The sequence below is a fragment of the Aythya ferina genome, assembly GCF_964211825.1.
Source record: "Aythya ferina genome assembly, chromosome: 2".
Taxonomy (NCBI): Eukaryota; Metazoa; Chordata; class Aves; order Anseriformes; family Anatidae; genus Aythya; species Aythya ferina.
Genome location: NC_140297.1, coordinates 59,294,862 through 59,322,654, shown reverse-complemented (window position 1 = coordinate 59,322,654; position 27,793 = coordinate 59,294,862). Strand labels below are relative to the sequence as shown.

At 37.3% G+C, this 27,793-nt stretch overlaps 1 protein-coding gene across 8 annotated transcripts in view; it reads left to right on the top strand.

Moving 5' to 3' along the window:
- SUGCT (succinyl-CoA:glutarate-CoA transferase) overlaps positions 1 to 27,793 on the top strand; it is a 320,540-nt gene that overhangs the window by 193,865 nt on the left and 98,882 nt on the right. The window contains exon 14 of one of the 8 annotated variants that reach the window (XM_084509768.1): positions 16,382 to 16,924. The exons of the other annotated variants lie outside the window; for them this stretch is intronic. Within the exon in view, the coding sequence (XP_084365894.1) occupies positions 16,382 to 16,405 (24 nt within the window). The 3' untranslated portion in view covers positions 16,406 to 16,924. Of the gene's footprint in view, positions 1 to 16,381; positions 16,925 to 27,793 lie in introns of those variants that run through there. 8 annotated transcript variants of the gene reach the window in all.

The window sequence follows — 27,793 nt, the reverse complement described above, 5'->3', positions numbered from 1 at the left end:
AACTAGCTGTGCGTGCCTGCAGATTACTGGTTGCTGATCTCTTTGTATCGTTGAATATCCTTGAAGCAAATTTCGGTTCCTTTTCTCCACCTGTGAGAAAATGACAGTGACCAGGCTCAGAGGGATCATCAGGAGGGAAATGATGAATTGGAAATATCAGATAGCATCTGAAAGTGAATAAACTATCAGATTCTGGATGTAGATTTTGACTACTCAAAACTACACTCTGATTGGCTGGGTGAATCTTTTAAGAAAAATTACATGAGTGCTTTCACCTCAGTCATGCAGGTGGTGGTTTCATGTCACTATCAAACCAAATTTGTGCCTGGTGGGTTGAAACAATTCATTAAAGTATGAGAATGGAATAAGTGTAGAGCAAGGATTGGAGGCAGAAAGTATCCGTTGTTAGGCACTATATTTTTAATTGTTGTTTCTTGTCAAGTTTTCCTTTCTAGCTACAACTTTGTGGCCCTATTGGCATATTGGTGTCAGCTTTTAGTGAAAGGAAGAATGCAGAACACAGCCATACATGAATAGTAAAGCTTATGTAGCTAAGGGCAGAGAAAGGGAAAGTAAGTCCATTAGGTAACAGAAAAAGCAAGGTTTTGGACAACCTAGATAAAAAACAATGACAACCTTCCCCTTCCCATGCTCTTATCTCTCACTGGAAATGACTTTCTATAATAAAAAGATATGTTGCATAAACCCAACCAAAAATGAGTGTTTACATTTTTTCGTAATGTAAAATTAATGAGCCATTCTCCTAATAGTAAAAAGCTTCTCCTGGGTGTGCATTAGTGGGTTATAAGCACTCTTCACAGGTGGTTGAATACACAAGGCTGAAACACACCCAAGACACATTGAATCCTAGCAAGGCACACTCAGTCATGGCTTATACTATGAGAGAATATTTAACAGCATTCCTGTTTATATAGCACTTAGAACAACAAGCTTACACATCTTATTTTAAACTAACAGAACATGTTTTAAAATGAAAGCTGTGCATGAAAAAAATCCTTAAAATCTAGATAGCAAGAGTCCCCTCTTCATGCTCTTAGTGTAACGTAGGACAGCAGTAAAATGAAAGCACCATGTTGTAGACTGAAAACAATATGCCCGTTCCACAAAATACATGGCTGTTTACTAGTCTGTCTTCTTGCATATTCCAGTGTCTGTACAACCACAGGTAACGAGATGACAGCACTAAATTAAACCACAGATATTTGTCCCCAAATTAAGTTTGCCTTTGCTTCTATGTTCTTTTCTTATTTATTTTAATTAGCGAGTACAAGCTATGTTTTTCTTCATCTTTAGCCTTATTTCAGATTTGCTGTTATGCACCTTGTTATAAATTCCTTGGCTTCCAAGCAAAGTTTTATGGGCATGGAGCATTGTGTTTAAAAATAAAAATTCTTAACACCCATATGTTTTGAGGTACAATTCCTTTCCTCAGAGGGTATATAACACATAAAACAAAAAAGCCTATTTTATAATGGAAATCTGAAAACAATCAGTGAGCCTCTTGTTCAAAGTAACACCAGGTTTGCTTTAATTTTCAACAAATTCAATTTTCTTTAAAGTGCCGTTTATATGCCCATGTTGAATTATAATAGTTAACAGTAATTTATTGGGGATATTATTCCAGGAATTTTTCTGTCTTCTACCTTTGACCCTAGGGATGTAGTGGGGGGGGGGAAGAATATACGGTGCAGTATGACACAATGTGTAGTGCAAGAAATTAATGGTACACCAGAAAGGTTATCTGGGAAAGACACACTGATTGCATTAATTCAGTTTAAAAAATAAAATTAAATTAAAAAACATCACTTCCACAGACTTTATGCACCATAAGACTACTATCTGTTATCAATTGCTTCTTCTGCTAAGTTATCTTCAAAGACACTGAATTTTCTTTTGTGATTCTAGGAGAGGGTCATTGTAGCCCCCAAAATTGAGCAATTTAATCCCAATTCAAAGATAGTAGTAACAAATGGAAAATCTCCACTGTGAGCTTTGAATGACAGCAGAAATAAGTTTTTATAAGACTCTTCATGTTTTCACAAAAACTGAATCTACTAACATTTTCTAACCCTACTCTGTGTCTTTTTTAATATTTGCCTCCTGTTGTATGGGCTCCAGTGGAGAACTGGAGGGAAACTGTTACTTACACATATATTTGCATATTTTATGTCTGGTATCAGGACTTTGCCCTGCATGTTCATAACTAGAGGCATTAATTTAAATGAAGAGGCTATGCTTCTTCCTTCCCTAGCCTTCATCATGTGAATGGGAGTGAAGCTGTGTGATGCAGCAAAATTGAAACATCCCTCAAGTTAATCTTGGCCCTCTGATAAGTGAGGCTGACCAAGCACAGCTATTTTTCTCTTGCTGCGGGGGGAAGGGAGAGGGCTCTTTGCTCTTGAGGATGGATTGTATTGATATTTAATTAATATGTTATCAGACAAAAAATAGGGTTATTTGAAATCTGAAAAATATTAAAAACAAACAAAAACCAGAAAATAACAAAATGAAAGATTTATTCTAAAATCCCTCTTGGCTTTGTACAGTTGTACAGTGATTCAAGGGAAAATATATAATACTGCTGTCTGTCATCCTTCTCTACAAAGCATTGCAGAAAAGGCCACAAGCTGCAGGAGATGATTCTGCTTTGTGTGGCCTCACAGAAATTTGATAATTCAATTTCTCTTTCTTCTCAATTGGGAAACCATTTGCCTAACCTTTATCATTGTGTATGTAAGACTTGCCATTTTCAGTTGCTAGAAGCAGTAGTGCCAGAGCGCTGATTTAGCAGTTTTGTTCCCTGTAGGCCACCCAAAAGCTCATTTTCTGTTATACTGTACTGTGTGAATTGTCTGTCAGCCTACAGTCAGGTGAACTCTGCTTCTAGATGTGCTCTTCCTATACTGCTGCCATCCTTCCAGTAACACATCATTGTTCCTGCAGCATTTTGATTATGCAGCCTGTTTACACATCACTGGGGCAACGGAGCCCTTTGACCGTTTGTTATTGCAATGCATCATGAGAGACAGCTACTCTGAGTGGATTTTACTCCAAGGATGCTTTCATCTTCAGCATTGCAGCCGATTATTTTCACTGCAGCTGACTGCCTTAGTGAAATATTGAGGTGGATGAAATACTATCTTGAGAATGACCCTTAAATGATAAAAATGTGTAGGTGCAACATCCAAGTTGCAGAAGACCATGCAGTGATTCTGTCTTTCCTAGGATCTTTTCCTACGATTGTCTCATATTCCCCTAGTATCCCTGAGCAATTTTGTGTTCTTTCTTATTTTACAGTGTAACTGAAAAATTGCTGTTTATTGAGTATTATTCTTGTTTTGTTTTAATTATTAAGTGGCTTTTAAGATGTGGGCAGAATTGGGCATGGAAACAAAGGGCATTTGAGCTCAGAAGATGGGGAGCATAGTGGCAAAAAACAGTGTTTTGGCACCATGCACAGCGGTACAGGATAACGCTTTATGTAACAGGATACAGACAACAGGGCAGGCAATTGGCACTGCAGGAGAGCGCTTCATGTAACACAAGAGATAATCAGCATGTGTCTGGCATCAGGGCTTAGTAACAAATACAACGAGATGGGGAACAATTGCATTCTCTTCTCTGCTTCCCTCACAGAAGTTACTGAGGGGAAATCCCATATTCCCACTCTGAATAGGCATGTGATATTAGATATATTTACTGGGGGAAGACAGTGATCCAATTCCATTGTGCTAAGCGTTTTATTTGTCTTAATTTACTTTTTAAAAGCATACCCTTTGCCCACTTGCTACTGTTGGGAGGGACAGACTAAACAATTCAAAGCTTTCCTAAGAAAAAGCATAACTTTTTAATCATGGCAGTGAGAAGTCCTTTTTGGCAATGCTAGAATACTACCAAGAGGCAATTTAATAAAAAAGCCTAGTGCTCTAGAAGCTCCTAGCAAGTACTAGCAATTTTAAGGAAATAAAGGGATATATTTCTTTCTCTGCTTCTCTTTTTTAATTTTTAAATGAAAACCACAGTGCTCCTCTGGTGCCTCTTAAGTGGGCATGACTGCTGATTTAAAAAAAAGAGGAGCTGGTCTTTATGGTTAAGAATTTCAGTCCAACACCCTCTTTTAAAAAACAAAGCACTTTAAGATTTTGTTTAAGGTTGCTTTTTCAAATCCAGAGGGACTGGAAAAGGTTGGTTCGTGGAAGGCCAATTTCCCAACACCAAAGTTTCCTTGGTATGACTCCAGGAAGGCTTTGGGGCATCCTGATTTCTGTCCACTCCTTGGCTTATAGTATTTCTTCCTCCAGTGAATAGATGAACTATTTTCACTTACTTATGAAGAAATGTCCTGATATATGTTTTGCAATAGTTGTTATGCTGCTCTAAGTTCATGTATGCCAGTGTGAACGAAAGCAGAGTGAGTTATGTTTCACCAGTATCCATTGTTTCTTACTGCACCAATCTGTTTTACTGAGTATCATGTCTTGCAGTTCAGTGTGCCAGAACTTTTCAGAGTAATTTGTGCTATGTTTACTATTGTAGATTGCAGGGGTAGGGTAGAAACAGTGAAACATCTGTAATTATTGCTGATCATTTGATGGGTGTCATTGGTTTAGCACTTGGAACATGATTTATGGGTCTGATTTTCAAAATATGGAACCTATGCATATACAGTTTTATACAGGCACATTCCCAAACATGTGCATTTCCAAATTTACCCACTGATTATAAAGCTGATAGGTTCCTCCAACTGCAGCACTAAGAATAATGGTTAAAATGTAGAAGTATACAGTGCAATACTCCAGTAATTGCAAATACCTAATGCTGTTTCTAGTGAAGGAAATGCGTGAATGTATGCATCAGGTGCTGTTTACACTGTTCATTGTAAAATCACAGAATCACAGAATTGTCTAGGTTGGAAGAGACCTCAAGATCATCGAGTCCAATGTGTGACCTAACACTAACAAGTCTTCCACTAAACCATATTGCTAAGTTCAACATCTAAACGTCTTTTAAAGACCTCCAGGGATGGTGACTCCACCACTTCCCCAGGCAGCCCATTCCAATGCCTCACAACACTCTCGGTAAAGAAGTTCTTCCTAATATCCAACCTAAAACACTCCTGGTGCAACTGTAGCCCATTCCCCCTCATCCTGTCAACAGGCATGTGGGAGAATAGACCAATCCCCACCTCGCTACAGCCTCCTTTAATGTACTTATAAAGAGCGATAAGTTCACCCCTGAGCCTCCTTTTCTCCAGGCTGAACGTATGTAGAAAGTAACCCAGTCAAAATTTAAATAAAAATTATTCCCTTAGGTTTATATAATATATTTGCAATAAACTAGTAGTGCTCATGTGCAACTGAAACATGTCATGGAATATAAGATGGACTCAAAAGTGGCCAACTGTAACTTACATGATAGACTTTCCTGAAAAATTTCTGAATTGCTGTGCTTAAGAATCAGGATCTATAACTCGTGATGGGTAGAATGCAACTTCAAATCAATGTAAAAATTTCAATTTGCTTGAATGAAATGTGGATTGTACCCTAGGACTGAAATCCTTTCTTTTTCCCTTCCCTTCAATTCTGCTTTGGGCTACTATACTTTTATACAGTGGAATATCCTCTAAACAGAGTACGTATATGTGCACGTAATTTATCACATGTGATAGGCATGTTTATTTCAAAACTATTTATCAAAAAAGAGCATACATGTGAGTTGGTTTATTACTTTTTGAAGGCTTTAGCAATGAAAAAAGGGACACATTCTTAATGGCATATATGCAGCTGATAGTTCTATAAAATTAACAGAATTTTTTCCCTACTTATAATGAAGTCTTGTTCAGTCCTGAAAAAAATGGGCTACAGATGAAGTCATGGATGCCTAGTGGATGAACTATCCTGGTTTTACATACAGAAACAGTTCTTGTGAAGTGTATACAGGAGACAGTAAGAGCAGGAAAGGTATATATTTCAACTTTGTTATTTATGACTTTAACCTGTCTGTCCCTCTGCTGAGAAGTGAAATACCAGTTTCTGTATTGGGCTTCTGTCAAAGGGATGATCAGGAAGAGGTGAGATGCCCTGGCTCTGCTGGGGAAGTTAACAAGTGTAGGCCTATTACAGCAACCTGGTGAAGGTGTTTGGAGTGAGGATTTTTTCTGGATTTTTGAAGGGTGCCCAGGATCTGCTCCTTTTTTGGTCCTGAACCTTTTAAATCAACACATTTCCAGTACACAATAGCAGTAGACAAGAATAGCTGGTTCATTCCCAGTTTTGGCTAATATACATCTGCTATCCAGTAAATTAATATGCTTCACTTACATCTTGTTCTTCCTTTCTTTATTTGTTTTTTTTTTTCCTGTTTTATAGATATTTAGAACACATTTTCTTGACTCCATAGAGATCTTGGTGGAAGTCAGCACATACAGAAAGAGTTATTTCATTTTCAAACTTTGGTGTGATTTAAATTAGTTTTCTTTTTCTAACTAGAAAAAAATATTTTCAAATTAATTTTAAAAATTCTGTCTACTCCACTAGAAATATTAATACTTTAATATTTCTAGACTGAAAACACCATGAAGGCAAGCAAAAATACACCAAACACCGGAAAGAATTTCCCGGTTTATGAAAGTGTCGCATGTTTTGCTTGGACTGAAGGGTGAGATTTGTTTTACTTTGAACAGTTAAAACAAATTATGTTGCTTTGCAAGCATAGGAAAGATAGCACTTTGCAGGCCTTAGGTTAGTCAAGGAAGTATCCAGGGTTATTTCTGAGTAAAATTTGATGATTTTCTACCTAAACTGATATATCAACTAATCCATGGATTGTTATTGCTCTTGAAGTGTGGAGTGAGTCACACATTACATATATATATATATATATATATACATATATACATATATATATATATATATATATATATAAGGCTTGTTCATATGTATATATGAACAAGCCTTGAGGTTTCAGATGCTGATTCAGAAATGTAAATATTCCATGTTGAAGGAAACACAGGGAAGCTTTAAAGAATGGTGATCAGGGCAGCTTTTAATAAAATATACTGAATGTTGTGTGCAAATTGGATATGGTGTTGAAGTATGATTGAAAATTTTCACTTGTTTTGAAGGAGTGTTTAATTCAGTAGGGGACTCTAATTTCTTATACACTATAAGCAAAACATTTCTATGTAAAAAGGTATTTGTTCATTTAGCTAGTTGCTGACTGGTCCTAGATTTTGCTTTGAACGGTATCAGTACTGTGGCTCTTACTTGAAAATTAAAGAAATTACATAAATTTATTAAATTCCATTACATTTATTTGTATTATGACATATGTTTACAAGTAAAAGGAGTATTTTTTTTTTTGAGAAACTTGTTGGTAAGAAATAGGATCTAATGGCAAGCTATGTTCTTCTCTATTGCTTCTTAATCACAAACAATTTCACTCAACTCATGCACTTTCTGACCTCAGAAACTGTTTTGAGTCCTTCAGCATTACATGGTGATTGAACCTTTTTAAGGGGCTTTCTGTTTTTAATCACGTGCTATTTTTTGTCACTATTTTTGTCTCTAATCTGTGTGTTATTTTGTAGGAAACTCCTCAAATACCATTGGCAGATAAACATTTAATAAAAGTATTGTTTTTCTTCTAATTTACAATAATGATTAAGGTTTTGTATTTGTAGAATCACCTTCACTCAATAGCTTTGTATAGAAAAAGCAAGATGTTTTTCCTTTTCTGACTCTCTTTGGTTTATATATCTGTTGGTTGTCAATATTGCAGCTGACCAAGAGTATGTTAAAACACTTTTATCTTTTAATCTAAGCTAATTTACTCTTTTATGTAAACACTCCACCAATCTTATGAATGTTTACAGTCAGCACTTTAAAACTTGTAGTATGTTTTTTAATTGTTTTTATTTTCCTGTCAGTTATACTTATCTATTAGAGTAACTCCAGAGATGTGTTTATAGTGTAAAAGACATCCTAACACCTACTAACAATGAAACACAGTGCTAATCTTTATGCTGTCCATGTTCACACAACACTCGCTTTATTTTTTCCCCACAACACTTGCTTTATTTTTTCCCGACTTTTTCAGTGCTACAATTACAATAGTAAAAATTACCTTTTTGTTTTGTTTTGTTAAGATAGAATGAATGGTTACTTCAACATCATCCGAATACTTTTATTTGCAGCAGCACTAAGAAATAACAAAAAGTGCACAAGCATTAGCCATTAGCTAGATCTTGTGGCTGTGTGGCACCATGTCTGAAACAGGACCTGGAAGGCACCCATCCTTCTTAAGCTGTGTTCGGGCAAATATTTGTTAAATCAGACTTAAGTGGTCGTTCTACAGCCAGTGCTATATCTGTATCACATCTGGGGTTAGCTTGAGAATAAATGATTTTATTTATTTATTTTTTTTCTTGTGCCTAATCCTGATCTTATTTCTGTTTATTTGTTTTGGTAACCTAGTATTAAAGACTGTAGAGCTATGGTTTTAATTCTAACTATGTAAAACTGAATAATCCAACTTCCTTTTGTACTTTTTGTCCATTTTATTTATTGAGATTGAGAGCTCTTTGGATCAGTGCTTAATTTTGTGTTTGTAAGTATTTTAACTGTGCCAAGCTCAAGTACACTTTTGGTAGAAGTCACCAGATATAAGTTAAATAAAAAAAGAGCATAAATGTAGAGTCCACGTAGTAGTGGGTAAGATTTTATGCATTTGTGCAGCATCCTTCTATACAATGTCTTTAAAAGAGACTGAGTTACATCTATAAGTGCATCAGAAATCTATCATGTGAAAAAAAAAGCTTCTGACTGAGTTGACGCTTGTTTCTCAAAAACATAATAATAATAAATATTACATGTAGCAGCTGTTGAAGAAGGAAAATTGTGCTTTATCTGTACAAAGGCATCCTAAAGACTGCATTATGCATCTACATTACTGATACTTTTACTTCTGGATTAATAAAAATGCTTTTTCCTGAATTACGGTTGCCCCTCTTGTCCTTCCACGTTAAAAATTCAAGGTCAGAGACCAGGTTATAAATTATTATTATTTTTAATTATTATAATTTTTGGTTTTGTTGTTATTAATTTTTGAAGGCAGCATTATCAAGCTTTTGAAATTTGGATGCTGGTTGGGTGGAAGAAGGCAGACATGAAAACTGCAAGTGATTGTAGTGATTTGTGCTGCTGGGGTAACTAGCTGAGATCTGGAATCCCACACCTGCAGAATTCCATGAGCCCCAGCTATTCATTGCCCTCTGAACCTATGCTTTTGCTTTTTCCTTTAACTGTTTTAGGTCAATGGAATGTACAGCCACAGTCTGTGGAAATGGACAGATGCTGCATGTGTGACAGTATGCTGCCAGAAAAGGGAAAAACACAAGAAAGGGCAGCCTTGACTGTTGTATCCAGCTGCCTGCTGTGATTTTTCCACTGAAGCACTAGAGGGATTAACCAAATGCACTGCCAGTTTTACATGATCTGGAACAGGTTTAAAATTGAGATTTTTGCATTCTTCCGTCTACTCTCCTTTGCCTTCCTCTTTTTTTTTTTTTTTTTTTTTTGGCACCTACTTCTACTGCTGGCAATGAAATCACTCAGGTATTTCACTTGTTTCATTCAACTCTTTCAGGTGAAGAGAAAGATAGGAGGAATGAATCTCCTAAATGAAAAACACCAAATACTTTTGGCCCTGTAATGCTTATGTTCGTAGGAGATTCAACAAAATGACTTGGCTGGCAGGAATGTTTATTCTAATAATAAACATTTAGAGAATAAACTGGTGAAAACAGGGATCAAGCCTTTCAATGATGCTGTAGGTACAAGTGGGTGAGGGAAGTACATGTACAGTATATTATCAAATTATTTTCCATGTTCTACATGGTAATGCAGAGGGTGGGGAGGATCTAGGTCTCCTTTCTCTTTCTTCAAATTCCTGGGGTTGTGAACCAGAAAGGTCTTGCATTTCTGAGGACAAGTTTTTGTGAGCAGACTTTGCACCACAATATGGGAAGAGGGAAGCTGCTTTTTAGCTCACCTCCTTGAAGATGTCCAGTGAGAGCTTCCACATGTGGCTGGAAGAGAGTCTCTTTGGATAGTGAGGTGGGGTGATAGTGGTGAAGAGGAATAGACAGTGAAAAAGTAATCATGTCTGAAATTAAATGTTTGGAAAGCTAAAAATAGTCTGAGAATTCAGATGCAAGATAAGATAAATATTCACTGTGCAGTTGTGTCATTTCTCCATTCAGAGGTCTTCCTCTTGTTCCTTTTTTTGAGAGCCTCCTTGGGACTGGTGTGATTACTGAAGCATTGGTACAAGGGAGTGAGCATCGATTGGATACTCACATGGGTGGGTCACTGAAGTCAGTAGGTCTCCATATTAGTGAAGTTAATCATATCCACCACAGCTTGCAGGTTGAAATCCTGTATGTGCTTTGCCAAATGTGAACACATTTGTTTGAGAAATGGTGATGGCAGAAGTGTTATGTAGCAGCTAGTAAAAAGCTGCCTAGTTGAAGATAAAATTTTTGCACTCAATGTATAATTTGGTTTTCACTTGAATGTCCTGAGGTTTTCTGCCTATCAGTATACTTCAGAGAACAGAGAGAAAAAGCATCACCTTGCTTTTACAAGAAGGCAGGAGGGTAACAAAATCTTCATGAATTCCAATGATTTGCTCTAGGTATTGCTTGAACAGCCCTTTTAAAGGCCTCTTTTGTGTGTTGTTATATAGTTACCCTATAGATTATCTTTTTAGTTATTTTACGAGTTATACTGATAAGTCATTGGACATTTTTTAACTCTGTGTTTCAGGGTGGCACACAAAATCTGATTGAGAACATGAGACAAAACTAGATTAGACTAAAGACTTATCTAAGTGAATATTCTGTTTTCATGAGTGGGAGATCATTGAGACAGGAAATAAAAATAGCAGACATATAGAGAATGATCCAAACCCTGTTACATCATAACATCTCCTGTAATGAAATAGTAATACAATCTCCTGGAGGCATGGTTATTCTTCAAGACTTTTTATGTGGGAAGGTAGCAGTGCAAGTTTAAAAAAACGTTCCTTGTAGATAGATAAATAAATAAATAAAATCTCTTACTGGCAATTGTCACTGCAGGAGTAGCAGCGTAGTCTTGGAACCCTGGTGAAGGCAAGCTTGGTTCTAGTTTCTGAAAAGCAGGCCATTTTATGAAAGCTGTGTACGTTTTGAGTATTGACTTAGTGACCATTGCTGGTCATCTCCAACTAGACATCTGCATAATGAGAACCACCTTGAAACAAAGGGGCCGGAGAATAAAATCAGTCTTAGTCATATGCTTCATTTTGCCAACCTAGCAGTATTTTTTTTTCCTGGTATTTTTATTTTTGAGCAACTTAATTCCTGTGGACACATGAGGCAAGGACAGATTGTTACAGCTGTGAAACGTCTGGAAAATAGTTCACTCCGAATCAGGATGGTTTTTGCAATTCTGTCAATTGGAAATACTGCCACTGAGTGAAAAAAGAAGAACATTTGGGGGACCATGAGCTAAAACTCAGAAACATGTCACTGTCCTGAAAAAGAAGTGTACATGTATACCCTTAGGAATTAAGAACTGTTGGACTTGGGCTTTTCTGGGTAGTATGAGGCTGGTAGGAAATAGATGAAGAGAAAAAAGAAGATTGAGAAAGATACAAGAGGAGCTAAAAATGAAATCCTCAGTTGCAGACCAGAGAATTAGTCAGTCTGAGAAGAAATGGCTTGCAGTCAGATGATAAGATGACAAACTTATTGGTTTATCAATACAGAGAGGATGACTTTTATCTGATATGTCCTGTGTTCAGGAAAATAGGACCATATAGTTTTTGATATAACAAAAATATATCTACATGTGACTATTTCCTTGCTTAACTAAAACAAAATTCTGAATTCACTTTGGCCTCTTGTGTCAATATTTAAATATAAAAGAAAAATTAAAGTTATCTGCTAGTAATAGAAATTCTATTAGCAACAGGAAAGATGCATATCTCATTTTGTACTTAGTCTTTTGCTCTCCTTAATATATTTCCAACAGAAACAAGAAGAAACTTTGTTGTGTATGCAGACAGTAAATGACTGAATTGTCAGAATGGATCACAAAATAGGGGAGTCTTTGTATTTCATCATTTTCTGAGCTGTCAACCATTGCTAAAGTAGAAATGGTGAGAAGTGTAGTGTGTTGTGGCAAAGAGGTGGAAGAGATGCAAGTGTTGCTCTTCCATCTAGCCCATTAGCATGAAAAGGACTTACTTTGCTTTTAGTTTCAAAATACTTAAAAGACATGGAGAATCCTACATGTCAGGCCTGCTGTTAGAGTGCAAAAAACACTACTGAACCTTAGGATGGTGTGATTAGGAATACTGTGAGATCTGTGAAGTCATTTAGGAAAGATGGAGCAAGAGAGTTAAATGCAGGAGGTGTGAGAATGAAAAGATAAGCCAAATTTTAGTGTGTATGTGTCCTTAAAAGAAAAACAACAACACAAACCAAACCAAACAAAAAAAGAAAAACAAACAAACAAACAAAAAACAACAAAACAGTATTTGATTATCTATGTAACAGCACTCTCAGCAGCTTTTCTTATTTCTATGTGATCATGATAATAGAGCTTCTGTGCAATAGATGTTAATTTGTACTGGTTAAAGCACCTAAATTTGACTTTTTATCTTTTCCCAATTTTGTATCCATTCTGTCATTTTTTCTTAGTTAAAACTGCTACAAAAAAAGATTAAATCAAGGTCTTTGTCATACTATATTTGCTGGTCTGTCTGTGCACTTCTGTCATGTTACTGGGCTGGAATATGTGAGGTTAGATTGATCAATGCTGAAAAATACTCCCAACTTGCCTGAGCATTTCTTCACAAGCCAAATGGAAGGATCTGAATTTTATGAGTTCTGTTCTTAGTGATATATGTTACAGAGTTGGTCAGTGAACACAGTAGCTTTTTGTGGCCAGAAGGAAAGCAAAATCATGAGGATTTTCTGCATGCAGCTGTCTATCATAACTTCTGGAGTAATGATTATGGTGCTTAGCAGATACTTAACATATAAGGAGTTAGTTTCATTTAATCACCAGTATGGGCAAAAGGAATTTCTGGACCGGAAAAGTACTTTTGAACCAAGAAGGTTCTCCTTTAAGTTTATTGCAATCCTTACTGCCTGGTTTGTATCTACTGTATCCTTCAATCCCTTTTTCTCTTTCTCTCTCGCCATAAAAATGTCTAAGTATCTTTTAAGCTCATCTATATCATTTACTTTGATGATTTCACTTGGCAACTCTCTCCATGTGCTCAGTACTTTGAGTGATATATTGTATTGGAGTTCTAACTAAATTCCCTTTTTATTCCTGTAGTGTTTTATTTATTTATTTATGTTACAACCAGACCCATTTACTAGGGCAGACATATTCCTATTTGTTTTGTCTAGCTTTTAAATAATTTTGACTAAGAATGGCACTGTGTTACCTTGAACCATGTGCTCTGTTATTTACTTCAGGTTTTCCCCTGTAAGTTCCCTCAGTTTGGAATTGTCTGCTCTGCTTTGCATCACTTCCTTGTAGCAAATTCTGAGCAGCCCTGGTAGGAGTGCAATGGATTAGTTCTTTGTCATCCCTGTTCTACTGCTCACAGAGGTCAGAATCTGCCCCAGATCCTATTTGGGCAGATGTAGGAAGAAGTTGTAGTAGAATTACCTTCCAAATTCATATCCTGTGTCTGTTGCCATTGATTTTTGTTCCTTCTCTCCCCTATAAATACATATAGACTCAGTTAGTTTGCATAGCTTCCTTTAATAGGATCTGTTTTATCTCACACCTACACACATGTAAATCTTTCTTGTAGACATTGGTGTTCTTTCCAAATACAGGTGGTCTCGCTTTTCAAAAATCCTACCCAGCTGTAGCTTTTCCTGTTGCTTCTGATGGCTCTACCTGGCTGATGTGGAAGCCCTCACTCAGTTCCATCCTACTCTTTCTGTGATGTTTGTTTTTTTTTTTTTTTTTTTTTTTTTTTTTTTTTTAAATCTTATTTTGCACCCTCTTTAATTACTCTGGTGTTGCCTCCAGAGAATAACAAGGGTGTCTGTGCTTTCTGATGCTCAGATACACAGATAGCACATTCCCCATGAGTATTTGACAAGCAGAAGATGCAACCAGCCACATTCTGAGTTGGTGAAGATAGGTACCATAGGTATCATTTGACAAAAAGCTTAGAAAATAAATAAAATATTACTTTTTTTTCTATGTTTCAAGTGATTTCTTTGCATTTCAAGAGCATATACCTAGTCTTTCTCAATTTTATTGTAGCCATAGCTGACTGAAACATTGTGAATGAATATTTTGAAAATTGACTAAACAAATGAGTTCAACTTTTTTTTTTTTTTCACTTTCATATTACAGTAATAATAAGAAATTTCAGACAGTAAACTGTAATGTCTGAGGAGCATATATGGATGGCATATACACTTACATATGCATAGTCCTACTTACTTTTGCTCATACATTTTCCAAGCCTAACATATAATTAAGTTCCAAATAGTCACTTAAATTTGTTAACATGTATGTAAACATGATTTCCTATTGTGGTTAGCCTTCTTTTTGTCTGAAGTTCTCATTTGCTGAATTCATTTGCTGCTGCTTTTTAAAAATATTTTTCTCTTCTGTTAACATTGCATTTTATTCCTATATCTGTAATATTTATTTATTTTTAAATTATGTCCTCAAAAATTATTTGATGCTGCAGCACCTGCATTCTTGTTTAGTTCTTACTTTCTTTAAAAGGCACAGTTTATTTATTTATTTATTTATTATTATTATTTTTATTTTTATTTTTTATTTCATTCCCTTCTCTGGGCAAAACAGAAGGTATGCATGTTGTAACTTATCACAGTGCTTCAAATAACTATCAAAAAATCATAGTTTGAGAGTAAGACAGTCTTGAGATCTCCTTTTTTGTAACACAGGATTGTAATAAATTCTATAGAGCCCAGGTACACACTCTTCTAGAACAGTTGTTGCAAATTTGTGCAACGTAGTCCAAAAGTGACAGGACAAGGTGTTATTTCTTTTTCCTGTAAGAAGACTCAATGCCAGACCAAGCACAGTAAGTGTTCTTCATCTGTGTAAAATTTTGCTTTTCCTTTATGCTGCTGTACAAGTCTGACTTGGGTCATTGCTAGGACAACAAGATGACAACAAGATGACACTAGAAACTGATACTAAAATTACTTAAGTATTTAAACCCTTTAATTTGATTCAGTTCTGTATTAATGCTTTTTCATGTGCTAAGGTTCATTACTGGACTGAAGAAGCCCTTCTACTTTTTAAAGGTAAAAGGTCCTGGATTTTTCTGAACATTTCTAGTTGTTAAGGAATTCCTAACGCTTGTCATAAAGACAGACTTCTTGTGTTAATGGGGTGTTGTGTAGTTCATAGATTCTAACTTTTTGTTGCCACCGTAAGTGGGTATTTCTAGGATATGGGCTTTCCTAGTAGAAGGCTGGAAAAGTTGTGCACATTATCCCCTTTTTTCTGCCTTTAGGCTTTGACTCTATTAGAACAGGGATTTGTATTCTTTTTGCACTTGTTCATAGCTGAGTATGATACTGTAGGTATACTAAGGATATTGAAGCATTGCTCAAATACATCTACTGTAAATGGTATTATAACATTCAGCTGCAAATCCTCACTTTCTGACACTGATGCTGCACAAAGTTAATTGCGTAAGCTAATTTCCTATTGGCATACCTTTGCTTACTACCTGATAATGGGGGAAACAACTGTTTTCCTCTTGTTCTTTCTGAATTATGTAGTGGGGAAAAAAAAAAAAGTTGTAGTTTGAACTTCTACCATTTCGTTGTGGATATCCAAAAATACAGAAAACTAATAAGGTAGAAAATTTTGTAGCTGAAATGATTATTCTGGAAAGGATTTTGCAGTAAAATACTCAAAAATAGTCACTTATTTTGGCTTTTCTTATTGAATTACAATCTTGGATATTTTTCTTTTATACTTGAAGGAAAAGCAATATATCTGTAATTTTCTCTCTCTCTTTTATAGAAGTATTCAAATTCATTCAACTGTTCATTTTTGACTACTGAAAAGCACTCAATAAAATAAAATTGTCAGTGTTATATTCTGTTAGTAAATATATTTGAATAAGCTAATTCTTCATCAGAAGACTATTAAATTGCCTTTAATATGGGGACTGGGAATCAAAAAGTTCTTTGACTCCCGGTGTTCTCTCTCTTGCATTGTCTCTAAGCCCTTAGTGAACTTATCCTCCTAAAAATCTGAGAAAAATCTGTTTTCCTTATTTTAAGGTGGAAGTCACAGAAAAAAAATAAACCCAGTTCCACAGTGCTGGTTGGGCACATGATTGCTTCTGAAGACACTGGTTTCCTGGAGAGTTTGTAAATTCTTGTGGAAATGGCCTATCCAAAGCAGTCCATGATGGTTTACAGCCATACACTCACATCTTTCAGCTTATTAGCCTTTAACCTACTGCTTAACCCACATATCATCTGCAATGCTAACTGGTAGAATTTTCTCTGGGTTTGCTTGAATTTCCTGCAATATTAAAATCCAATCCAATGACCACTGAAGCTGTTAGTCAGGACTGAAGTGGTTACCAAGTGCCACCACAGAATTTCAAAGCAAGGATGAACCAGGGAGTTGGTATATTATTCTGCATTGTAATAGGAAAGTTATGAGATGATTTAAAGTGTGAGTAGATATTAAAGAATGACCATTTTAATACATTATTATTAATACATTGATAATACATTATTATTAAATGCCATAACTTCTATGCTTTTGCCAAAAAAAAAAAAAGCTATTACAGTCATATTATCTGGTGTAACTTTGAGCAAGTTTTCAGAGCCTAAATCCCTTTATTTATCTACCAATGCAATCTGTTGGTACTGCTTTTGTACATACTGTTTCCTAAGAGGAATTGTCTAACTGGCTTTTTATTAAAATAAATAAATAAATAAGATCTTTATCAAAATGTTATTTCAAGGTTTTTTTGCACTACTTTTTACAGGACAGTAGCAAAAATCATTTCAACATAGAGGAATGGGTAATGAAGGTGCCCAATGAGGTCTTATCAAAATGCTCTTATGTGAACTGTTAGTATTCTATTGGCTGTTACTCAGCATTTTGGAAACCAACTACAAACATTTCCATTGGAATGGAAAGAGAAAAACAAATGTATTTGTGTCATTTCTAATGACATGAGCCCCAGTAATTCTATCTGGCTGCTTCTTATCCTGCAGACATCTGAGAAGTTCATCAGTTTCCTAAACTTTTACATACCCCATCGCAGTAGTTTTTACAGAATTCAAAGAAACTGATTTAACACTTGTTTTTTTTTGTCCATTTGTTTTCCTCAGGGACAGTTGGAGGTTATTGTTCAGCTGTACTCATTTTGTAAATAATCACAGAATCACAGAATTTCTAGGTTGGAAGAGACCTCAAGATCATCGAGTCCAACCTCTGACCTAACGCTAACAGTCCCCACTAAACCATATCCCTAAGCTCTACATCTATACCTCTTTTGAAGACTTCCAGGGATGGTGACCCCACCACTTCCCTGGGCAGCCTGTTCCAATGTCTAACAACCCTTTCAGTAAAGAAGTTCTTCCTAACATCCAACCTAAAACTCCCCTGGCTCAACTTAAGCCCATTCCCCCTTGTCCTGTCACCAGGCACGTGGGAGAATAGACCAACCCCACCTCGCTACAGCCTCCTTTAAGGTATCTGTAAAGAGCAATAAGTTCACCCCTGAGCCTGCTTTTCTCCAGGCTGAACAAGCCCAGCTCCCTCAGCCGCTCCTCGTAGGACTTGTTCTCCAGGCCCCTCACCAGCTTCACAGCCCTTCTCTGGACCCGCTCAAGCACCTCCATGTCCTTCTTGTAGCGAGGGGCCCAAAACTGAACACAGTACTCTAGGTGCGGCCTCACCAGAGCTGAGTACAGGGGGACAATCACCTCCCTAGCTCTACTGGTCGCACTGTTTCTTATGCAAGCCAGGATGCCGTTGGCCTTCTTGGCCACCTGAGCACACTGCTGGCTCATATTCAGCCGACTATGAACCAATACTCCCAGGTCCTTCTCTGCCTGGCAGCTCTCCAACCACTCATCTCCCAGCCTGTAGCTCTGCTTGGGGTTATTGCGCCCCAGGTGCAGGACCCGGTACTTGGCCTTTTTGAACTTCATGCAGTTGACCTCAGCCCATCGGTGCAGCCTATCCAGATCCTGTAGAGTACAGAGACTTCACAGTGTCACCCAGTGCAGGCCAATTTGGGCCACAAATACATGGAACCTGTTTCGGTCTGCTGGTAAACCCAAGATGATGAACATCCTGAGGGGAGCAGCAACAAATCTTTTTCATTTGTGAGGTGCAACACAGTGTTGAATTTGTTGGGCTTGGGCCAATTCCTGAAAACCCACAAGGGAAGGAACTGCATCACATTTACCTTCACTACAGCAAATGGTCTTATTAGGATGTACATACCAGGTTTGTGATAGGTTCATGTTTCTGTGCCACTCTGCATCCATTCTAATGTGAAATTTAGAGCAAAGTGGAATGGAATAAGTCTGTATACAGCAGACCCAGAGCTCATAATCTTAGATGAGCCTGTCCCAATTCCATGTAGGAGCACAGGAGAGTTGATGCCCTCACTATTCTAGTGCTCTGGTTCTGGGAAAACACTGCCAAGAGCATTTGAGTTTTCTATGTATGGAGACAGATTGGGATTGGTAGGTTATTAGATTTTAGTTGGAACGCAAATGACTGTAGACCTCCAGGAGCCAAATTTGGATTCAGTTTAGTAGCACTTACCTGGAGACTGATACCTAACAGACTCTTTCAAGTGCCAGGTTTCTTGCATCCAGGTGTGGATAAAGTAACCATTCTAATGTGAAAGGTGAGCAACCAGATATATTGGTAGAACGTGTGCATTCACAGGCAATAATATTCAATAAATACATGGAATAGTCAACATGTATAATTTTTATTAAGAATACAATCTCCATGCTCAAATGCTACTGCTGTGATAGTGGAACTTAATGACATATGTCTGATTTACATGAATTTTAGGATTTTTTCCTAGCACCTTCCTTAATTTCACATGTGTTATGAGGTCATAAAAAAAAGGCTCAGTTGAAATGAATATACACAGTGGGACGGAGTTAAAGTTTCTGTAGGAATGTCAACTGTGAATTTCCTGCTTTTGCTGTGATCAAATTAGGGAATTAAATATTTCACTAATGATCAGTTTTTAATTAAAAAAAAAAAAAAGTAATTATGAATAATTTGTTAAATGTAACCCTTTAAACACAGGTACCTCTGCAATAGCCAGCTTTTGCCTGTGTAGAGTCTAAGGGATTTTCTTTCTAACTAAAACATCATTCTGAGCTCTTACTGAACTTGAACCAAGAATTAAGTTATTACTTCTGCTGTAGAAAGTTGATGGTCAGCAATAACAAAATTAATGAATGTCTATGAGCCATATATATATATTTACAATTACACAGTTACAAGATAAAAGGAGCTATAGGTTGTTGTGGAAAACTATCCTTTCAGTAGGTTTACTAACATATATTTTAAACAATGTATAAGATTGTATGCTAAGGATATAATTTTTAGATTTCCTTGTTAGAAATAAAAAATTTCTCAGAAATTAATTTTTCTCAGAAAAGATGTCTAGTGATGACCATTTCAGTTTCTTTGGATGTCATTTTTGTGTTTGTGTAGTGCTTACCTGGACAGTGGGATATTTCTCTTAATCCAAAGAAAATATATTTACTTTGATAAGAGATATGCATAAAATTACAACATAATGAAGAGGGAACAAGAATTTTCGTGTAGAAAATGCACCATACTGGAAGCATACAAGTGAAAAAACAAAGCACGCACACACACACCTGGAGTATGTGTTCAGCTCTGGGGCCCCCAGCAAAAGAAAGACATGGACCTGTTACAGCACGTCCAGAGAAAGGCCACAAAAATGATCAGAGGTCTGACGCACTTGTCCTATGAAGAAAAGGTGAGAGAACTGAGGTTATTTAGCCTAGAGAAGAGAAGGCTCCAGGGAGGCCTTATTACAGCCTTTCGTTACTTAAAAAAATAAAAAAATAAAAAGGGGGGGAGAGACTTTTTAATAGGGCCTGTAGTGTTAGGACAGGAGGTAATGATTTTCAACTATAAGAAGGTAGATTTAGATTATATATAAGTAAGAAATTCTTCATTATGAGGGTGGCAAGGCACTGGCACAGGTTGTCCAGAGAAGTAGTGGATGCCCCATCCCTTGAAGTGTTCAAGAACAGGCTGGATGAGGCTTTGGGCAACCTGAAAGATGTTTCTGCCCATGGCAGGGGGTTTGGACTAGAATACCTTTTAAAGATCCCTTACAACATAAAGCATTTAATGATTCTATGAAAAAAATATTTTTATGTAATGCAAACTCTATTCTGTGTCCTGTGTTCTGTTGTGCTTTTATATCCAGATATTCAGTGCAGAATGCCAATTCTCCAAATAACAAGGATGAAATCTGGCCTCAGGAAAGTAGTCAGTAGAGACTGACTTTGGTGTGACTAGAGCGTCAGCCAGAAGAATTGAAAATTCAGATTGTGCAATGTTACATTATTTGATATTATAGATAAGCATGTGGTTATTGGGCCACAGCGAATAGATACTGCTTGAGTAAGTGTTCTTTTAAAGTTACTTAATTGCTTTTAGACCTTCATCTTCACTATGGGTTGAACCTTACTTGAGGCACCACGAGTATGTCTGGCATAGACCCCCCCCCTTTTTTTTTTTTTTAAATCAGGTCATTAAAAAAAAAAAAAAAAAGTCTTTCTGAGATGAAGATAAACTCTTCTGGTAAGCCACGGACCTGCTGTCATTTGGTTGCACTCATGACTGAGGAGGAGACAAGTCTGAGCATACACAGAGGTTCTGTTAGAGTCTAGTTATTGAAACTTTCCTTAAAACCATTCCCACATTCACATTTTTCCATTGTGTATAATATGTGAAGTGACCCCATGGTACATGGAAAGCTGGTAGAGCCAAGACAAGAGTAGACCCTTCCCTTCCCTTCCCTTCCCTTCCCTTCCCTTCCCTTCCCTTCCCTTCCCTTCCCTTCCCTTCCCTTCCCTTCCCTTCCCTTCCCTTCCCTTCCCTTCCCTTCCCTTCCCTTCCCTTCCCTGCCCTTCCCTGCCCTTCCCTGCCCTGCCCTGCCCTGCCCTGCCCTGCCCTGCCCTGCCCTGCCCTGCCCTGCCCTGCCCTCCCCTCCCTCCCTCCCTCAGTTAACAGCGTTAATTTCTTCCTTTAAGTTTGGAAGATGGTGCATAATGTTCATTTTGTTTACCTTTAGATAAGAGCTGAGCTTGTCTCATTTACATAGAAGTACATTGAAAAGAGTTTATGGTTTCACTTCAAGAACAATGCTACTTCTGGCTTTACAAACACCTGTTGAAATTGAGAGTTTCATGCTTTTTTTTTTTTTTTTTTTTTTAAGTTTATTTGTATCTCAAATTATATGTCTTCCAGATCCTTCTCTTTGCAGAAGATTCTACTTAGTGGATTATAAAAGGCTGAAATTCAGCACACAGTTTGCATGACATGGAACCTGGTTGGCAGTTAGCAAAACTGTGCGTGCTCAGAAAAATGTTTTGGAAGATAGGCTCCTTTCTCTGCTCAGAGGAGGAGGGAAAAAGTTCTTCATTGTGCATGTCTATGCTCATGACCTCTGCCTGTGGAAGAGGTGAGAAGCAGATACCAGGTTAAGCAGCATCTAGCATTTCAGCTCATCTTCAAACAGATGGACAAAAGGGTAAAGAAGTGTCCTCTATCTGGATACCTGTTTACTGTAACATTTCTGGACATATTGGTCATTTGTGGGTTAATTACTGGAGTCAAATATACCATGTGTGCACAAAACCTGTGGTATGAGATGGTTAATGCAGCTGGAGATCTGAGACAGAATCTGCACCAGCCAAGGAGGATGGCAATAGAGTAGTGGGAAATACTTTTTATCGCAGTGCAGTGAGAAGGGAGAGTCCTCTTTCTTGCTGTGCTATTTCTCCACATTTAAAGTCTGGCTATTTTCTGTCATATTCACCTTGTCCATGTGAATTTAATAAGAGCGCTTTGGTAGTTCATAAATATGCACGGACTTTTAAATATAAGGACTGATTTTTTTGTAGGTAAAATTTCTGTAAAGAAGCATAACCTTTTAGTAACAGTGTATGGCTGTTATTAAATAAGAATAGCAGAACTTTGTTAATGAGGTCATTGACCAAATAATAAAAAGTATATCTTATTAATACCTGAAATGGTGGTAGGACTGAAGCCAGCAGAGTTAGTGGAGTGCATGGATTGTTTATATATATTATGAGAAAGATGTTTCATTTGTACTGATCATTTTCTATGAACTATTCAAAACTATTGACTTGTATTTGGGAAGGCAACTAACACACACATATTTGTATGACAGTTTGCTACAATGCAAACTTCCAGCACTCTGGAGTGCTTCCAAGAGTGTTTTGGAAGCAGGAAACTGTACTTTTAGGATGCAGCTAGGACCTCCTTCATTAGCCTTGGCTTTTGCATATGAGGCATTATATCATGTTCAGGAGATCGGTGTATTTATCTGTCTGTCTGTCTATCTATCTGTCTAAATAGAATGTTTGTACATGCAAATGTAGCCCTGGCTAGCAAAACGTGTTGTTTTCAGAGACAAAACCTTCAGGTTTTGATTGGCTGCTGTATCAGTAGACTGGAATACTTACTTACAGCTGTCCTCGGAGGCCTTCTATAAAACTGCAGGTGTTCAGCTTTAGCAAATAGTTCTTATTATATGGATAGACTTTTGGCAGCTAGTAATGATGTTTCCTGAAATTGAAAAATGATTTTCTACCTTATACACTGGTTTTACATTACTGGAATGTTGGAGGGGAAAACAAATACCTCTCATCAAGTAGTACTGAGTCTGTTTTTGTTAGTTGTATATATTTTCTGATTTGTATATTTTATATTAGAATGCATTCTTTTTTCCTTAACTGTTGTGGTCAGATTTGAAATCTCTTCCAGCAAAATTCAAACTATGAAGAATAAAGGAAGTGTCTGGCAACAGAGGGCTATATTCTTCTTTATACAGAACTAGCAACTGGCTTGCAGTCAGTGTACCACCAAACATGGAGCTCAGGGGGCGTTGTAAAGCTTTTAAAAATGTTGGACACTACTGTAGAATACTGTTAAGAAATAGTTTTCATGTCACTAAGTAATAGTGAGGAACATATACAGATTTTATGAGTATGTATTTAACTCACTTTGTACCAGTAGGATATAGAGTTAGAGACAAATTCTGGATGAAGCATTGCTGGAGCAAGCTGAATATGAGCCAGCAGTGTGCCCTGGCAGACAGGAGGGCCAACCATATCTTGGGGTGCATCAAGTACGGCATTGCTAGTCGGTTGATGGAAGTGATTGTCCCGCTCTACTCTGCACTGATGTGGCCTCACCTTGAGTAGTACTGTGTGCAGTTTTGTGCACCACAGTACAAAAAGGACATGAAACTGTTGGAGAGTGTCCAGAGGAGGGCTACAAAGATGGTGAAGGGCCTAGAGGGGAAGACTTATGAAGAGCGGCTGAGGTCACTTGTCCTGTTCAGCCTGGAAAAGAGGAGGCTGAGGGGAGACCTTATTGCAGTCTACAGCTTCCTCATGAGGGGGAGTGGAGGGGAAGGCGTTTATCTGTTCCTTTTAGTGACCAGTGATAGGACCCACAGGAATAGAGTCAAGCTGCAACAGGGGAGGTTCAGGCTGGATATCAGGAAGAGGTTCTTCACTGACAGGGTGGTAGTGCACTGGAATAGGCTCCCCAGGGAAGGAGTCATGGCACCAAGCCTGTCTGAGTTTAAGAGGTGTTTGAACTGTGCACTTAGTCATGTGGTCTGAATTTTTGGGGAGACCTGTGTGGTACCAGAAGTAGGACTCGATGATCCTTATAGGTCCCTTCCAACTCAGGATATTCTATGATTACTTTGTTACAGTCACTCTTTTGAACAATGAGATTGATGAGATAATGTAAGCCACTTTTTCAAACTGTAGTTTTGCTGCAGTGAGTTAAATAATTACTTGGATTGTATTTCTTTATTCAGATGCTTCAATGAATCATTTAGTGTTCAGGCTTTCTTTGTATACGCCTGCTTAAACTTTACAGTGCTAAATCAGTCCCTGAAGACTTGAGACTCAAGATTCTCCTCTCATAATTTCTATTTATTTTCCAGATAATGATTATTTTAAGTTTAATATGATGTATGACATACAAAGTCCGCTGTAGGCTCTGTAGACCCAGCTCAGGTCTATTGAATCAGAACAGTTCATCAGAAAAAGCACTGATCCCTAAAACGAGTAGTGCTGGGAAGTTGAATCCTCTCATCAGTTTCACATGGAGTCCTTTGGATATGATGTGAATTGTTATAATGGAGTCAAGATATATCAAGATATAGTATAATTGGGCATCTGTTGATATTTTTTTTTGTGTGTGTGATGGAAAAAAAAACACCATCAAATAAGAAGTAAATAGGAATTTCTTATTGCACTAAACAAGGGTGGTTCAAACCAGCTCAGTGTGCCTAGGACACCAGGCAAATCATGAAAGGGAATAGCAGGACTGAAGTTGCTTTACATTTTTTGTTTGGTTGTTTGTTTGCTAAATCTTTGAATAAAAGTAGCTATTTTGTTTGTAAAATACCATTCAGGAAAGTAACTTTATGGCTTGCCTGCTGTGAAAAACAGGCTACATATTTGACACCTTTACAGAAACAAGGAGACACCAAATGTGGGTATTAGGCTTAAACCTCAAACTCTAATATCATTTCATCTGAAGCTAATCCACACTGCTACAGACATAAGTTATTGCTGATGGCATATGTGGCTATGTTCATTGTAAAGGTTCCTCTTTATCTCCTTATCTGTATTCCTCCTCACGTTTCTCACACCCATTTGTGCACAGTTCTCCAGTTTTTTTTCATCGTCTGAAAGTATCATTTTCAAAGGCTTTTGCTTTTCACATCCATGTCAGTATTGCAGATTAGAATGTGACAGGGAATACCTGGTTGCATACTTCCTTTAAACCTGAGCCACTAGCACTGTAAAATGTTAGGGAGAGCACCCTTTCATCTCACACCATCCACCACTTTAAAGTGAAAGGTTTGTTGATGTAATCCTATTTCCAATCTATAGAGGTCACCTGTAATGTACTGCTCTGAAGATAAATACCTAGTACTGTTTGATGTTAAAGGCTTCTTTTCTAAGGCAAGTTTAATGATATTTTGGTTTTCTAGGACACTGTGTTGAAAATTTTGAAAACTTCAGCTGTTTTTAAACCATTGTTAACCTTTTATTCGATTGTTAACAGTCCTCACCAAGCTGATATTTTTATTATTTCAGTATGTTTCAGGTCTTTTTTTGTAAGGACCTGGTGAGTTTGAGGTAATCTGGGATGTAAGATGGAGTCACTAGCCCATTAATGACAGTACACAAACCTAAGAATATGTCCCTTTTGGCAATCAGTAACAAAGATGATATTGATTTCACTGGGAGAAGGATTGCATCTTGCCAGTATATCACAGAGGAAAGAAACAGAAACCTTAGTTCATAACAGCTCTTGCACAGTCACGAAACTCACATCCAGGAACTTTTTATTTAACAACATTGGTTATATGATTGAAAATCAAAGTCTCTGGGGGGCCTTATGAAACAAGTCATCACAGCATCAAAGTATGTAGCTTGAATTGTATGTTAAGCATTGTACAAATACTAGGTCTGTGTATATGTAGAATGGAGACTACCAATTAATTTTTTTCAGGTGCAATTGTGTGTTGATAGTTCTGGATACCTGAGTCTAACTACCTAGATCATAAAAGCAATTGATTGTGGATTTATGGGTGAAAATCTACCCCAAATGAAGCTGGTGACAAAACTTCAACCAATAAGGAGGATTCAACTCCCTGTTTTCCAATTTCTGTTAACATTGTTTGTGCAATATCTTATGTTCTTAAGTTTATTCTTAAGTTTATTCTTAAGTTTATTAACACTAAAATGTATTTCCTGGCCAAACTGTACTGGCAAGGTCTCCTAGAGAAACATAGTTTATGGGTTTTGTTGCTCTAAGTCATACTGTTTTTCCCTAAAAAAAAAAAAAAAAAAAAAAAAAAAAAAGGCAGAATTTTATTTCACAGCTTAACTGCATGTACTTTTGCTAGTAAGGCTAAGTCAGAGGTGAGCTTTTTGTTCTTCCTTATCCTTTCTGATAGAGCATAGATGTAGGCTGGCAAAGGCAGTCTCTAGACAAATTGGAGTATTTCAGCCTTTTGGTTACATCTGAAGTTATGGCACATTTTAACAGCAATTTCTTGTCTGTTTCCCTGTCTGTTTTGCTAGCAGAATAAACCACTCTACCTGCCTGAAAGCAGGCAACTTTCACAGTGGTAGATCTGCACATTAATGTGAAACTCTTTGGTGCATTTTCAAAACCATGTTCCCATTTGCATGGAGCATTGCTGCAAGGATTAAAACTACTTACCTCGTGTGGACAAAGAGCAGTAGCTCTTTGCTTGTAATCACTCCATTTCTTGACCCAAAGTAGTCACGTGGGGAGTTCAAGTTAGGTTAACAAGAGCAGATGGACATACAAATGGCTTCATTTCACTGGATCTTACGCTGACTCCTGTCTTTTTATTGTTAATGCCATTTTGTTCATTTTCTTTTCTTTGTTTAATCTGCCTGAGAGCTCAGCTGGCAGCAGGAAAAGTTCTCTGGGCTTACTTGGCATGGGAAGTGTTTTTTAAGTCCCTTGCTACTTCAGGAGGAACCCAGTTTCCAAGGCTCTGTCACTTTCCCTCTCTTGCTTTTTTATATTCAGTCCTTTTCTTACCATTCCTCGCATATGGTACATGCAGTTGGAATGACTTGCATCTGTCCAGAAGTGTGACTTTCTTAGAGCTGATTCTCCCATTCCTTTGTGTGTGAGCCAAAAAAAGGACTGTTACACAAGGCTGCCAGCAGCCTTCTCCCAAGAGACCATGTGTGGTCCCTCCACATTCATCTGATTTCCCACTCACCCCAAAGATCAAGAATGTTTAGGCTTCATCCTGTCTCTGGTGGCCACCGCTTTGTCTGCCCATAAAGTTAAAAACCATTGCTGTTACGCTTCCAGTTCTATTGATGATAAACTATGGAAAACATCAGTGTCATATATTGTATTTAACATAAGGAGCTGTTTGACACAGTGTATCCTTGAAATGTTTATAGTGAATAAGCAAAACTTTTAATTCACTTTAATAAAAACTCCTTTTAACCTCAGAAGTGGAGACTGTACAATAAAGTTTTGTCTCTCACAATTATGTTCACCCTTCTCAGTCTAAGGGCCAAACACTACATAATAAATGGCAAGGAGCCTATTTCCATTTTGTTATGCCTTTTCCTTGTGCTGTGTGTGTTCACATCTAATGAGGAAAATAAAGATCATTCCTTGAATTCCCATAACATGGAGGCCAGTTGGCATTGCTGACCTCTTTGTTTCACTTCCCAATGTCCCCCTCAAAGGAGGGTTTTGGTGACAGGAGGAAGAAGAATAGACTAGTATATTACGAACTGATTGTCCCTAGAAGGTGGTTTGTTCCCTGCTTAATCTTCTATACTGCCTTCTCTTTGCTGGTTATT